General features: G+C 48.2%; 1 protein-coding gene across 3 annotated transcripts in view; it reads left to right on the top strand.

The window, feature by feature from the left end:
* APPL2 (adaptor protein, phosphotyrosine interacting with PH domain and leucine zipper 2) overlaps positions 1 to 14,606 on the top strand; it is a 51,648-nt gene that overhangs the window by 27,107 nt on the left and 9,935 nt on the right. For all 3 annotated transcript variants that reach the window (XM_019961233.2, XM_070789651.1, XM_019961232.2), the window contains 7 exons: positions 528 to 674; positions 3,955 to 4,037; positions 7,284 to 7,442; positions 8,851 to 9,039; positions 10,481 to 10,523; positions 10,628 to 10,684; positions 10,784 to 10,872. In XM_019961233.2, coding sequence (XP_019816792.1) covers positions 528 to 674; positions 3,955 to 4,037; positions 7,284 to 7,442; positions 8,851 to 9,039; positions 10,481 to 10,523; positions 10,628 to 10,684; positions 10,784 to 10,872 — 767 coding nt within the window. The remainder of the gene's footprint in view (positions 1 to 527; positions 675 to 3,954; positions 4,038 to 7,283; positions 7,443 to 8,850; positions 9,040 to 10,480; positions 10,524 to 10,627; positions 10,685 to 10,783; positions 10,873 to 14,606) is intronic.

Below are 14,606 nucleotides of genomic sequence, written 5' to 3'. Positions count from 1 at the left end.
TCAATTCCTGGGTCAAGAAGATCCCCTGGAGAAGGAAATGGTAACCCACTCCAGTATTCTTGCCTGGAGAATCCCATGGACAGAGGAGCCTGGCGGGCCACAGTCCATGGGGTCGCCAAGAGTTGGACACGACTATATGACTAACACACACACATAGAGAATATCGAATATTTTCAGATATATAACTTTTACTTCCGTTCCATGATTTCCCGGGAATACAGTCTTACGAGTGAAGCAGAATGTTTGTGGCTGTGATTGCATGCTGCCATATCGTTTTCCTAAAGGACTGTAGTTCTTTGTAGTGCTGCCAGCAGAAAGTCTTGTCTTCACCCTCACAAACACTGAGATGCCATTAATTTTGGAATTTTTAATTTGACTTTTTAAAAACTTGAGGGAGAACCTTATGTTTTTTGTCACAAATATTGCTCTAATGAATAAACAAACATGTTTTGAAGTTGCCAGCTCGTACAGAATTGCTGCTTGCTTTGGACAGCTTGCCATTGGTTTTCCTCTCCCCTCTTAACCAGGTGAAGGCTGAAATCGTGAAGGAGGTGGCCGCAGCCCGGCGAAAACAGCACCTTTCCTCCCTTCAGTACTACTGTGCCCTCAATGCGCTGCAGTACAGAAAGCGCGTGGCCATGATGGAGCCCATGCTGGGCTTTGCCCATGGACAGGTAGGGCTGTCCCCCTGCCCCGAGGCCTCAGACCTGACCAGCTGTGGAGAACAGGGTGGTGTTCTGCTGACAAAGCCCCTAGGAGACATGGAAGCATCATCAGAGAAAGAAACACAGATGCACAGCCTTCCTGGAGGCTACTAGATGCAGCACTGGAGAGCTTCCAGAGGGGCTGGGTCCTCAGGAGCTGGACTTGTTAGGCTGCATGTGCAGGAAACAATGGCCTGTTCCCAGGACTCCCGTGGGGAGGAGCCAGCATGGCCTTTGTGTCTGATTCCAATGAAAGCCAGGCCTGGTCCAATTTTCTGAGAAGCCTCTGACTCCCAGATTGGTGGAACTGGGCCTGCAACCAGGACTCCGCATGTTCCTTTGTATTCTGTGTAGGAAAGGCTCTTCTCACAAGATAACCTTGCTGAGGTTATTGCCAGCACCTTGGCTTCTGGGGCATGGGGAAACATTGCCATTGCCTGATGAAGTCTCTGTAGAATACTGATCCAGCTTCTTCCTCTCATTTCACGGGCTACTGAACACTGTCTGCAGGGAGGCTACAGTTTCAGGATGGGGCCTTGACCTGGGACACCATCCCTCACACTCCACGCCTACCCTGCATTTGCCCCACTTAGCTTGGCTCCAGAACCTCAGTTGGGCACATGAGAAACATACCTGGGAATCTTCTCAGTTAACCTTCTAGGAACAGAAGGGAATGTGAAGAAGCAAAACGTTGAGAAGGAAAAAAGCAACTTAAAAAAAAATCCCACATGTGAGCATCTATTGTTTTTAAAATACATTTTAAAAATACATATATTTCCAAAAAATAAAATATCCGTTTCATTCAAAAAGAATAAGAGAGAACCTTCAAACATTTAAGCTCAGCTTTCTTCTCAGTATGTTTGTTACATTGTTTAGTGGTGGGGACAGTAAGGTCCGCTTATGTCTTCAGAGGTAATATTTAACTAGAGCAATATAATCTGTGTGTCAGCTGAGTAAAGCTGGATTAAACCAAACATGAGCGCTGTCCAGCTGTGGGCTCCAGTCCTCAGCAAATCCTTGGGCACTGCCCAGCTTCCTCGGAAGGGGCACGTGTGTCTACTCGTGTATACTCACTCACACTCTGCTGCCTTCCCCTCTTCTGCTAAATACTGCCCCTCTGCCCCTGCCCTTGTCCTGGCATTGTTAGAGAATGCCAGTACTCCCTTGCTAATACCTCTTCTTACATCTGACCTCCTTGATTAGCAGTTCTTGCCTTTGGAGCAGTAATTCCTTCTCAGTTAGAGGCCCCGAGTCAGGGAAGGACCTGGACTCAGCATCTCAGAAAGAGGAACAGCTCCGGGCCTGACGGGTCAGTGTTTGGGGAGCTGGGTTGGTCAGAGGAGGGTCCTCACAAGGCCCGAAGGATGGGTTTGATACTGACTGGTTTCACTGGCTTTCGCGGCCAAGGATTCCAGCACGTCTCCCAACCTGGCCGCAGAGGGGAAGACAAGACATCGGGTGCAGTAGCGCTGGTGTAGCCCCTGCACCTAGGAAGGCAGAGCAGAGCACACATCCTTGTTGGGTGGTGGCAGCATCGTTTTTGAGGACAGAGGATGGCATGTTTCATTTTTTATATGAAAAGTATGCAGATTTCCAGACAGAAGGCTGGATGAAAGTCTCACCCTGCAGACTTTTGAATTCTGATAAAAACTATAGTTCCTTCCTGTAAACGAGGTTGTTGTCCGACACCGTGAATCTTTGGATGATTCTGAAGCATTTGCTGTCCTCCTGCCTCATCAGCCCTCTGTACCCACTGCCCACTGAGCATCTGCTTCTGTAGCTGATGATCATGTGACCACAGTACTTCTGCTGTTCACAGAGGGCCACGGACTGAGGTCTTTGGATGATATTGCACCAGTGAGACTTCTCAGCACCACCCCCTTTAGTGAAGGTGGTTTGACTCCAGTTTTTCCTTCTCTGGCCCTCAATAAACAGGTTTCCAATTAAGCCATGATTCAATCTTGATGCCTGCCCACAGATTGAGGTTTCGTAATCTGTGTACAGGTACATGAGAACACAAAAAAAGTTGTATTTACAGGGTGAGTCGTACATCATGTGGTTGTATAAGCCGGTGGTGAATGCCTTCTTTCCATCAGGTTGTTTAAAGGACTGCATGAGCCTCTACCCTCAGTGTTTACAGAATAGTAGAGGAGCTGAGGTATGGACTTAGAGTATCAATTCCAAGGAGTTCGGGGCAGGGAAGCAGAGGAAAAGCCACCTTCGTGCTGTGTCCTCAGAAATGTAGAATGCTCATTTAACAGACTTTGATGTTTAACATTTCTGGGACTCAGAGTGGCATTTACAGTGTTTATCTCTGTATGGGTCCACGGTCACGGAGCCAGGGCATCTCCCTGCAGGTATTCCTTGCATTAGGAATACCCCGAGCACTGTGTTTCTGTACCGTGAGAACTAAGAACACTGGTGTATGTGCCTCCCCAGGGTGTCTGGGGGGCCAGGCGTGAGGATGTCAGAACTGTATCAGTGACACCTCCCATCCTCTTAGAGGTGAAAGGTTGATTCCCATGCCCACCACCCGGGCAAGACCTGCTTCCAAATCAGAATGATGGGGAGCAGGAGAGCGCCACCCCCAGTGTCCAGCACCTACCCAATGCCACAGACCTGCTGTGTCCTTCTCACACACAATCCCCTTTAAGTTGATGTCAGAGTTGGAAGGGCCTTTTAAGGATCTTCAGCCCCATTTTCCTTCTGCAAGCTGGCAGCCAGGTCACCGTCTGTCCAGCCTGTGTTCTTAGCCACATGTGGCTTGGTGAGAAGAGGCAGTCAGAGTGGCCTTCCCTTCACTGAGAGCTGCACACTGCTTCTCTGCTTCTTGCTGGTGCTGTGCATGTCACCGTGTTAGCTGCCGGAGACTCAAGGGTGAATAAGACCTAGTACTGGCCCTGAAGAGTTGACTCTAAATTCACACAGGAAAAAGGCAGATGATAATATCTAAATAATTATCAGTAGGAGTTATTGATGAGGGGGGTATGTACCAAGCACTTACACTACCTCTGGTCTTCACAACCTTTTAGCGAGTTAGCAGGCTCCACCCTTCTCCCTCTTCCGAGGCACTGTGGGCTTTGGGACTAACTCGGCTGGTGAGGTGGGGCTCAGCTGGAAGGCAGCCAGTGCTGCTGGCAGGAGGGCCCGCTAGTGTCAACCTCCCTGGTGCTGTCAAGCTCACATTTCACGAGTTTTGTCAATCACCTTTCCCAGACAGTTTTCAGAATGTCATAATTGTATCTTTCAGATTAACTTTTTTAAGAAGGGAGCAGAGATGTTTTCACAGAGTATGGACGGCTTCTTATCCTCCGTCGCAGACATGGTTCAAAGGTAATGCTGTGCTCTGGTTTGAATCTCCTTTGCCTTTTATCTTTTCTCCTGAGTCAGTCTCTCTGCAAGGTGAGGGGAGGGCCCCACAGAGCCCCCTACCCTGACCGCCTCCACTCCATAAATGCTCAGAGACGGCACCCATCTCTTTGCTGTGCTCTTTATGAGTAGTGTGCTTGGAAAGCCATGATTTCTGCAGTTCTTGACTTGTATGGAGCCAGAGTCCTATCTACTACAAATTCTAAACAAAAATTAAAATGTCCACAAGGGTACTTTCCCATTAAGTCCAAGTTCCTCTTCTTAAGATCTTCACGTTATAAGCCTATGAGTCCAGTTTAGAAGAGTGGCTTGCTTTTTTCTTTGAGAGCTAATGGGGTTATTAGCCAGAAGTGCTGCAGCTTTTCAGGAAACTCAGCATCATTTGTGAATGACAAATAGATAAATAAGACATTAAGCCTTTTTAAAATTCATTTAACAAACTGCAGTTCAGCCTTGCAAATGCAGACTGTCCTGCCCACGTTTAATTGAGGCTGCGGCTGCTCCGAGTCTCCTTGCTTCCTGTCATCAGTGTCCCCGCTGGTGAACTCATGGAAGGCACCCAGGCACCACCAACGCCAGGCTCATTTCATTAACAGCACAGATGTGCGGTTCCTTGAGCACTCCTCACGATTCCTGGAATATAGAAATGTTGTCTCTCTGTATATATAGATGTATAACTGATAAGTCAGTGTACAAAATAGAAATATAAGTAGAGGATCTTATTTTGTGTGGAAAAATGAGTGTTGTTCATTTTCTTGAGGATGTGCATTTCAAAGTATCTTTAAAAGGCCAAGGAGTAGAATTTATTTGGGCAACACGGGGAGAGTTGTGGTTTAGGAAAGCATATATTCCTTGGTAAAAGTCCCTAAACTGTTTTTTTCCTCTGATTGCTGATGCACGTTAGATTTATAATTATGTTAGAAAGCAGTTTGTGAAATCTGAATTCAGTTTCCTGCCTTGTAATGTGATTGTGAACCCCTGGGAGTGTCAGGAAAAAATGAAAATAGGGAGCCCATTAACTTGTCACTGCAAAACGCTCTCTCCCTTATCTCTCGCCGCCTCTGTCATCCTGCCTTAACTCTCAGAATCCCATGGTTTTCTGTGTCTGCAAGAACTTCTTGTGCTTCAGGGTTTTCTCGTGGACTAGATTTTTATATTAACGGAGGGCAGGACGTTTGTGCCCGTTTCCGGCACTCTGCAGTGCTCGCGTCCTCTCTCCTTGTCGGTGTCTCTCTGAACCGTCACCAGGGCACCAGCTGTTCCCACAGTCTCGTGACTGGGCCCTGGCCACACAGCCTGCTCCTGAGAGCTGGGTCTCCTTTTGTGAGTTGCACTTCTGCTGCCTGACGAGGCATTTTGCAACAGAGGCAGCAGGTGGGGTTCCCAGCTGAACCTGGGAGCCCCGGAACCTCCTGGTTCAAACAGTGAAAGCATTCAATTAAGAATTATCATTTTCCTATCCCTTACATTTTCTTCTGGTGAGTAGATGAATACTGCTGCCCCCCCTGCCAGCCTATGTTGCACTGCTATACGTCAGCAGCCAGCCCACCTGAGAGGCCGAGGGAACGGTGTCTCGTGGCGGCCCTGGGCTCTGCAGTGCTTCCGCGGGAGATGGATGCCTGGCCTCCCATCCAGTTGTGGGAGGATTCAGAACCCAGCCTGAACCCACATGGGTGGTATTTCAAACCACCCCTGGTGCCAGGGGCTTTGCTTTTAATCCTACTTTTAATACTACTGAAGTGATAACACTTCAGCCTTTTTTATTGGTTCCTTCTCACACACACTTTTTAATTAAATAAAACATGATTTTGTAAAAAAACAAAACAAAAACAAAAAACTATGAAGGGAACATTTGAAGATGGTGACTTTTCTACCCTGTTCCTGAGTTCCTGTGTTAGCTCAGAGTTTTTGAGCCTGAGTCCACATGGGTGGGGGAGGGGAGGGGACAGCTACTAAAAGCTCCCTGCAGTTGTGTGCACGATGTTGTGTTGGTTCACATGAGGGCTTTCCTGGGGGAAAGCATGCTTACCTTTCATGAGATCGTCAGAGGCTTCTCACAAAAGCTGATGAGCCTACAAGGTTCTGTATACGTTTGGCTTCCTCTTTTTAAATCCTTACCGCTTAATTTTTTTTTTTTCTCATTTCTTTGTCTCAGCCTTGGCAGTGACAGGCAGGTTAAACTAATGAGGTTCATTGGTGGAGCCCCAGGCATTCCATTCAAATGTCTAAATAGCCAAAATTAACTCAGACTGCCTGCTTGTATCAGGGAAACATTAAACAAGACCCAGCCAGTAGACACTGAACCTGTAAGAGGAGAACATGGAATGACCAAGCCCGAGCTCACTCACCTGCAGAATGCTTTTGAAAGGAAATGCTGAGGAGCTCATTCTAAAACCCTGGACTCGCTGGCCCCCAGGCTTCCTTCTGAAATCAACACTGGAGTTCAGTCCTGTCTCCTTACCGCAGTGGGGAAGTGGAGCAGCGCCTCTAGAGTTTGTTTTCTTGGGTGGAGGGACCATCCTGGCAGATTGTGTTTAAGACTTTATAACCCAGGCTGTCCTCACTGGGTGTGGTAGCTGTTGGGGCCTCACCTTATCGAGGAGAAAGGGCAGCTGCTTGTTTCAAGGTAAAGCTTCCAGGTTTTCCACACTTCAGGGCACAAGGAAATGAAAGCCAGACCATGGGCAAACTATGGCCCGCCAGCCCGTGCCATCTCCGGCCATCTCTGGGCAGTTGAGTGGCTGTCACACTAGGGAAAAGCATCGGCCTTGCCTTTGTGTTTGCGCTCTAGTTGCTTTCCAGTCTCCAATGGCCGTCTCCACTCCTGCCTAGATGGCGGGTAGGTGGGTGCATGAATGACGGCCGTCTCCCTCTTGCCTCTCTGGCACTTCCACAGCTGCTAGCACCTGTGGCTCCTGAGGTTGGGCTTGCCTTCTCAAACTCGCCCTGGTAGTTCTGAGCCTGGACACCACTGTGTCGGCAGAGTAACTGCTTACCTGGATTCAGGCCTCACCCAGTGCTATTCAGTTATGCTCTGTTTGAAAACAGCAGTCCTGTTAACACTTTGAGTAAAACAGACTGGAGTCCCTGTGGTCTTCAGCTTTCAGGGCCTCAGGTGGAGCCTTTTGTATCCTGTGTGAGGTAGGAAGCCATGGGGAGGCTCCGCCATCTGCTGTGACAAGTGACTGACTTGACACCTTCTGTCTCAAGCATCCAGGTGGAACTAGAAGTGGAAGCAGAGAAGATGAGGGCATCCCAGCAAGAATTACTTTCTCTCGATGAAGCTGTTTACACCCCAGACTTCGATGTGGCTGCACCCCAGGTCAACAGGAACCTCATCCAGAAGGCCGGTTACCTTAATCTTAGAAAGTAAGAGTGCTCTGCCCGCCCCCATCTGAAAGTTGTATTCCCTAGCAGTGGCTGAAGAGCACCTGTTACGTGCCCCATCAAAGGCAGGGGAGGTGTGAGGGTGGGGAAGAGCTCCCACCAGGCGCCCCTCCTGCCTGGGACACAGGACCTGGGCCAGCTCCCAAACTGCACCGAGAGATGGGCTTGAAACAGTCGTGTGAGTAAGAACCCAGTACATGGACTCCAAGACACCACAGGCCACCCCTTCCTGCTCACCAGGGCCATTTGTAAGTAGACTGCTCTTACTGGTCATCGTCCTAGACCACTGAGACCCTTCCCCAGACCCCCAGTGGGTGAGAGCAGTGTGCCAGTGACCCAGCACTGAGGCCAGAGTCTTGAGGGCCAGGAACTTTTCAGAGTCGTCTAGATTTCTGTAGACTGAATCTCACATTTAACCTTCAGGTCTTCCAATTGCCCATCTCAAATGAATGAGACACTCAGGTTTACCTGAGCCTAAGAGCAGAGCAGGTGCAGTGGTGAACTCCCACTGGTCAGACACCCTGGCTTGGCTGGGCCCCCGGTCACTTCATTTGTCAAATAAAGCTGAAAACTGAACCTACATCCTAAAATTGCTACAAAGATTAACTGAGGTAATTCCTAACAGGTATAAGCACTCCAGTGTTAGCTGTTACCATTTTTGGAAATTGTCATTATTGAGGCAGGAAACCTAGTGCCCCATGCATAGTCACACTCCATACACTGAATGAAGCAAATATATTCAACGCCCCCCAAATGGAGGGGGTATGAAGAGGAATTGCCCGCTGCTTTCCTTCCAGGGTAGAGCTCTTCGAAAGTCTGGAAAGCTTGTCAAGATCACAGGCCACGTATCTCCTTTAGTTCTGTGCAGAACATTCCACAAGGTTCTGGTGTTACTGGCCAGGAACTGGATTTTTCTCTTGTAAACAGCCCACAAAACAAGAATAACATCTAAGCTGGAACAAAACCCAGTCTGATAAAAAGTTCCCAGGATTCTGCGGTATGTGCTGTGGGCTGAGGTGACCCTGGTAACTCTGTAACTAGATTCGAGCAGTTCAGCTCTGAGTCTAATGAAGTGGTCTTCCAGGTTTTCAGTGTCAGATGGCTGACACTGGGTTGAGAAGCAAAGTCTGGCTGCAGTGGTGTCCCCGCCCACATCCTGGAGCTGGCCCTGGGACCAGCAGAGCCTGTCATCTCCCCACTCATTCAGGCTGCACTGTCCCTCTCCTGCTAGTCTTTGCACTTGAATTCTTTTCAAAGCACTTTTACTTTAATGTCAAGAAACCCATCGTTTCTGAAACACTACCAATACCCATAAAAAGGCAGCAAGACTCTTGAGGTGCCATTCATGCTTCCTAGTGCTCATGGGCTTTTCACAATTCAATTCTCACAGTAAAACAGGGCTGGTCTCAACCACCTGGGAGAGACTCTACTTCTTCACCCAAGGCGGGAATCTCATGTGCCAGCCTAGGGGCGCCGTGGCTGGGGGCCTGATCCAGGACCTGGACAACTGCTCGGTGATGGCGGTGGACTGTGAGGACCGACGATACTGCTTCCAGATCACCACTCCCAATGGAAAAGCGTAGGCCACTCGGGTTTATGTGGGAGGAACGGGCAGTGAGTCCGCCTCTGCGAGGGCCTCCTAGCTCACTCTGTGCTGGCCCTCCTTGGGGGAGGCCCCGCTCTGGGTGATGTCGACCTTCCCGGAGGGTGGTTTTATGTTCTCTTTAAGCAAGGACACAAGACCATATGGAGTCCAGCCTGCCTTTTATAAGAAGTCCCAGGGAGGAGACTTCCCTGGAGGTCCAGTGGTTAAGACTCCATGCTTAACACTGCTGGGGGTGCAGGTTGGATCCGTGTTCAGGGAACTAAGATCCTGCATGCCACGCAGCCAAAAAAAAAGAAGTCCCAGGGAGGATTTGTATGTGGCTTTGGAGAAGGGGTGACCTACATGTGTAGAGAGCGATGGAAGGAGTTGTTGATCAGTAGAGACTCAGAGAGAGGGGTGGTGCCAGGCTCTTCCTGTTACTAGACAAGCCTTTGTGTCCGCATCATGGGGGTTGGCTGTGCAGCTAAAGGGGAAAGTGGGTGCCTGCCTGAGGAGTCCACTCCTCCAGCTGACACAGCTGATGTGAGCAGGACGTTCGGCTGCAGCAGCGTCGTTTCATTAACACGCTGTCCCCACGTACTGCTGTGCACCTTGGGCCCAGAAGTGACCACACACTTACACAGTGACAGCCTCATATCATCACAGTAGACCCTGTCTGAGCGGGATCCCCTCTCACTTGGAGCAGTGGTCTGAAATTGTTTCAGAGTCCAGAGCCCCGTGAAGTGTTCTGGGCTTCACCTGCTTGTGGGGAGGGGTGGCCCTGTGCTCAGAGCTGCTCTGCTTACATTTCCTTTCTCCACTGGGCTTCTGAGCTGAGATTCTCAGGGGAAGGAGCAGAGTTGTATGGTGTAGACCATCTCTTCTCCCAGAATGGCAGAGCATATTTAGACATCATCCTTCCTCCCTGGGTGTTGGGAAATGACTTGGGAATGGAGATATTGGATTCTAGTCACAGTCCCAGGCAGTTATGAAATTCCTCTGGGCTTCACTTCCCTGAGATAAGAAATAGGGATATGATCCATGTTCCCCAGCTCCCAGAGATGGGATGAGTAACACAGGAACTGGCAGGTGTGGAGTCCCTTCAGGAGCAATGCCTCTATGAAAGTAGGGCAGTATTGTGTGTGTCTTACTCCCAGTCCGTGGCATGCAGAGATTCAGTTCTTAGGAAGGCGTGGAATGGCTGCAGGTTCTTCTTTGGGTGTGGCTGGAGGAGTGGTAGGCCACAGTTTTGGCCACCTTGGATCATCTACGCAGGGCCACAAGATGGTCCATGCTGCAGAATCATGACCTTGGGCTAGCAGGTCTGAGTCCAGCTTGCTCACTGTAGAGATGGAAAACCTGAGGCCCAGGGGAGGGAAGTATGTCCCAGTCACAGAGATGTGGGCAGCACTTACTCAGATGTACTTTATTTCAGGGGAATAATCCTCCAGGCAGAAAGCAGAAAGGAAAATGAAGAGGTAAAGATTTCGTTTGTTTCATTCTGTTGTAGTATGGTGGATGACTTTGGGATTCAGCAGGTTTTTTTTTTGGTTTTGTTTTGTTTTGTTTATGTCCTCTGCAGTGGATATGTGCAATAAACAACATCTCCAGACAGATCTACCTGACTGACAACCCAGAGGTAATTCACAGCCACCCCACCTGCATCTCAGCACTTTTCTTAGTGTGAAAGATAAGCGTCCACCTCCTGGACCTGAGTGTGTTTCCTGTGGATTTTTAGGCAGTCGCCATCAAGTTGAATCAGACGGCTCTCCAAGCAGTGACTCCAATTACAAGCTTTGCAAAAAAACAAGAAAGTCCATGCCCCAGGTAACTAAAGGACAAAAGAAAAGTAGCTTTTGTGGAGCCAAACTTTGTATTAGGAATTTCACATGTACTAGAAATTTCATCCTTCCAGATCTGCCAGTTCAGCCCTATACTACAGAAACAGTAACTCTGACCAGGAAAGGGTAAACACTTTGCTCAGGGTCACACCACAGACGGGGGGCCAAGCCAGGATTCAAAGCTGTCAGCTTTCAACATCAGCATCATTCCTGGGGTCCATGCAGCTTCAGCCTGAGCAAATAGGATGTGCATTGAGTGTCTGCTAGTCAGGAGTTCTCCCCACATTTGTATCAGTATCAACAGTTACGGAACCAAAACAAAAATTTTAAAAATAATTTAAAAAAATCACCTTTTGTGTGTCCATGTTACAGCTGCAGGCCTTATCAGCACATACAGTGGTATTTTCATATGTGCATTTGTTTCACATACGTATTTTTCATATTTTTATTTTTCATAATTGTTGCTTTAACGCCACACTCTTCCATCAATTATTATTGTCTGTTTCAATACATTGGTCGTCTTCCCTTCCTTTACTTGCTGTTGTCATTTATAGTGAGCATTTTCACATGGACAGCTATCCTTTTACTTTGAATGCTGCGTTAGGGTTTATTCTAGGAATGCCACTCTTTATCTAAATGGGATTTTCCATTGGTTAAATAATAGAAGGCTGATTTATCTGTTAAGCTGATTAAAGCATGGTATCAAAGGGTGAGTTAAATCATGAGTGTATCAGGCACCCCAATAGCACGGTAGGAAGAACCCCGTTACGTGTTTTACAGATACTGTCCAGTGATTCCAGAAGAAAGTTGTCAGAAAGCTCAGAGTGATTAAGTAACTTCCCAGGGTCTCAGTGCTGTGCAGTGTGGAGCCAGTGTTCACACAGCCAACACGGGGACATGAGGAGGAAGAACACAAGATAAGACAGGTTGAGTCCAACTGTGAAAGAATGGCAGCGGAGGACTGCAGGCTTTGAGAAGTGGGGAGGCAGTCGGAACGGCGTGGGAAGACTGCTTGGTGACCCTAGGAGAGAGTGGGTGGGGTGGGAGAAGAGAAGGGCAGAAGGCCCCATGGGATGTCCTGTGAGGAGAACTTGAGCCAAGGAAACAAAAATGAGGAAGAAGCAACAAGTCTTGAGAACACTCCAGTGCCCTAATTTAAGGATACCAGTTTACACACAAGTAGCATGCTTATCAGATGGCACCCCACTCCAGTACTCTTGCCTGGAAAATCCCATGGATGGAGGAGCCTGGAAGGCTGCAGTCCATGGGGTCTCTGAGGGTCGGACACAACTGAGCAACTTCACTTTCACTTTTCACTTTCCTGCATTGGAGAAGGAAATGGCAGCCCACTCCAGTGTTCTTGCCTGGAGAATCCCAGGGACGGGGGAGCCTGGTGGGCTGCCATCTATGGGGTTGCACAGAGTTGGACACGACTGAAGTGACTTAGCAGCAGCAGCAGCATGCTTATCAAGTGCAGCTTTAAGGAAAGCACTTTATGAATGGAAACGGAAATACAGATCCAGCCAGTGGGGCTCCTCTCTGAGCCTCGGATTGGGTCAGTGTCTCTCCTCTCTTTGTAAAGCCATGCGAGTCTGAGGGGGACAGAGTGGAGAACATGCACTAGGCTGGAGTTAGGAGATGTGGTCTTACCAACAGCTCTGCTCTGAACACAGATAGATGTCCCTGAGTCATCAACACTGCAGGTCTTTGTCCCAACTCTGACATGAAATGAATTAGACCACCTCCGAGACCACCTCTTCCCACTCTTAAAACGCTCTTTCTGGAGTGCCAAAATTCAGTTAGTGTTAGTAATTAGGTGTGATTGGCTTTCTGAAAAAACAGTTTGCAGCTCAGATTTAGTAATTGATTTTTCTCTTCTGTTCTAGAATATGTAAACCACATTCTTAGAAAGGACCCCATAGAAGAATCCCTAGAAAAAAATGACTGTAGCCAACTGGCTGAAATCTGACCAGAGATTGGAAGGGTGACACACAGCTGCCAGGTGGTCTCTGAGCAGTGGAGGGGTGGGGTACTCTCTTAGGGTCAACTCATTAAGGATAAAGGTTTTGATGAGAGTGAGGGAATGAAGCAGAGAAACTGTGTTCTTGGAGACAAATTGCTGTTCACTTCCAAGAAAATCTCATGTGTGGCCTTCACTCATTCTGCAGTTACTTATATCTAATATTCATTCATTTATCCTGTTGTTCAACACACGCTTGTTAAATGTCCAGTATGTGGCAAGGCAATGAGCTAGAGCATGAAACTTACAGACTTGTAGGGAAAGACAGGCAAAAGGTAAATTAGTTGAAATACAGGACAGCACTGTTATGGTAAAGATAAGAATGCTGTCATAAAGAATAAAGAGGAGACCAATTTAGGGGCTGTCTGGGGAGATAGTATTTAAACTGAGAAGAGATGAGAAGTAGCCTCTCTTGCAGAGAGCCAGACATACTGCATTCCCGACATCAGCTGTGGAGGCTGAATGGCAGAGAAGAGCTTGGTGTCTTTTGGGAACTGAAAGGATATCAGTGTAACTAGGTGATGGTCCGCCAAGGGAGGCCAGAGAGGAGATGAGCTTGGGAAGGAGGGAGACAGGGACAGATTGTGAAGGAAGTCAGACTCACACCTTCCTCCAGTGAGTCACTTGTATCACACTCCCCTCTTAAAGACTGCGTTGAACAGCAGGTGTGGTTCTGTCATTCTGGTTACTAAGGCAGTGTGACACTGCAGGAAAGACTCAGTTCCCAATCTAGCTCACCCACCAGATGACCGAGTCCAGTCAGGGTCATCAGCTTCTCTAGAGGCCGTGGTCCTTTTCTGTTAACAGTGGAGGTTAAGTGTCTCTCCTTGTACTGATCATCTACTATTCTGTCTATTGTTTCTCTGTCCACTTTCCATTCATTGTGCTCATTTGTCAGATGATACTATAAAGTAGTTCCTTACAACATACTGATACACAAACTATCAAATGAATGGAAAGATACTGAGAGTCTTCTTTTGGTTCAAATAATGTAAGAAATCAAAATACTTTTACATTCTTTACCCCTCACAGGCATTTACACTCTAGCTGGGGAGAAAAGATTATAAACATATGAAAGGTTAAATTACAGCATGCTGACACTGGGAAGAGAACAGACAGGGTCAATCACTGTTCAGACAGTGCTGTACTGTTCTGGCCACAATCCCCAAACTGCATGTGTGGGTCCAGTGCTAAGCCCCGGAGGCACACGGAGGTCCAAGGCTGTCCTGACTTCCTGAGAAGAAACGCAGGACTGCAGAGGAGGGAGAGGGTCAGGCTGGCTTGCAAGGCCTGGTGGCTGGAGGGTGATCTGAGCTGCTGTTTGCAGTGCAGGAGAGGGTGGGTGAGCAGTGGAACTGAGGCAGAGTTGGCAGGAGGAGCACAGCGGAGGGCGCAGAGGGCGGGGAGAGGGAGGCCCTCAGGAGGAGGAGAGCCAGGTGGTTGACTGCTAGGCCAAAATGTAGTGTTCATTCAGCAAACATTTGTGAGTGCCTACTGTGTACCAAGTGATAAATATGATTTAGCTACAGCTCCTGCCCTCAGAAACCTCCGTTAAAGAGAGAAAGATACAGGAAATTAATAGGTAATAGAAGAAGCAGTCTAGCGTCATGTGGAATGTCATGCACAGAACCAGCTGTAGGTAATGGGAATATCTGAGGAATTTTAACTTTGGACGTGAACGACATCTTAAAAGATTTATT

Source organism: Bos indicus, chromosome 5 (assembly GCF_029378745.1).
Source record: "Bos indicus isolate NIAB-ARS_2022 breed Sahiwal x Tharparkar chromosome 5, NIAB-ARS_B.indTharparkar_mat_pri_1.0, whole genome shotgun sequence".
NCBI classification, from domain to species: domain Eukaryota; kingdom Metazoa; phylum Chordata; class Mammalia; order Artiodactyla; family Bovidae; genus Bos; species Bos indicus.
This window is presented reverse-complemented; position numbering and strand designations above follow the sequence as displayed.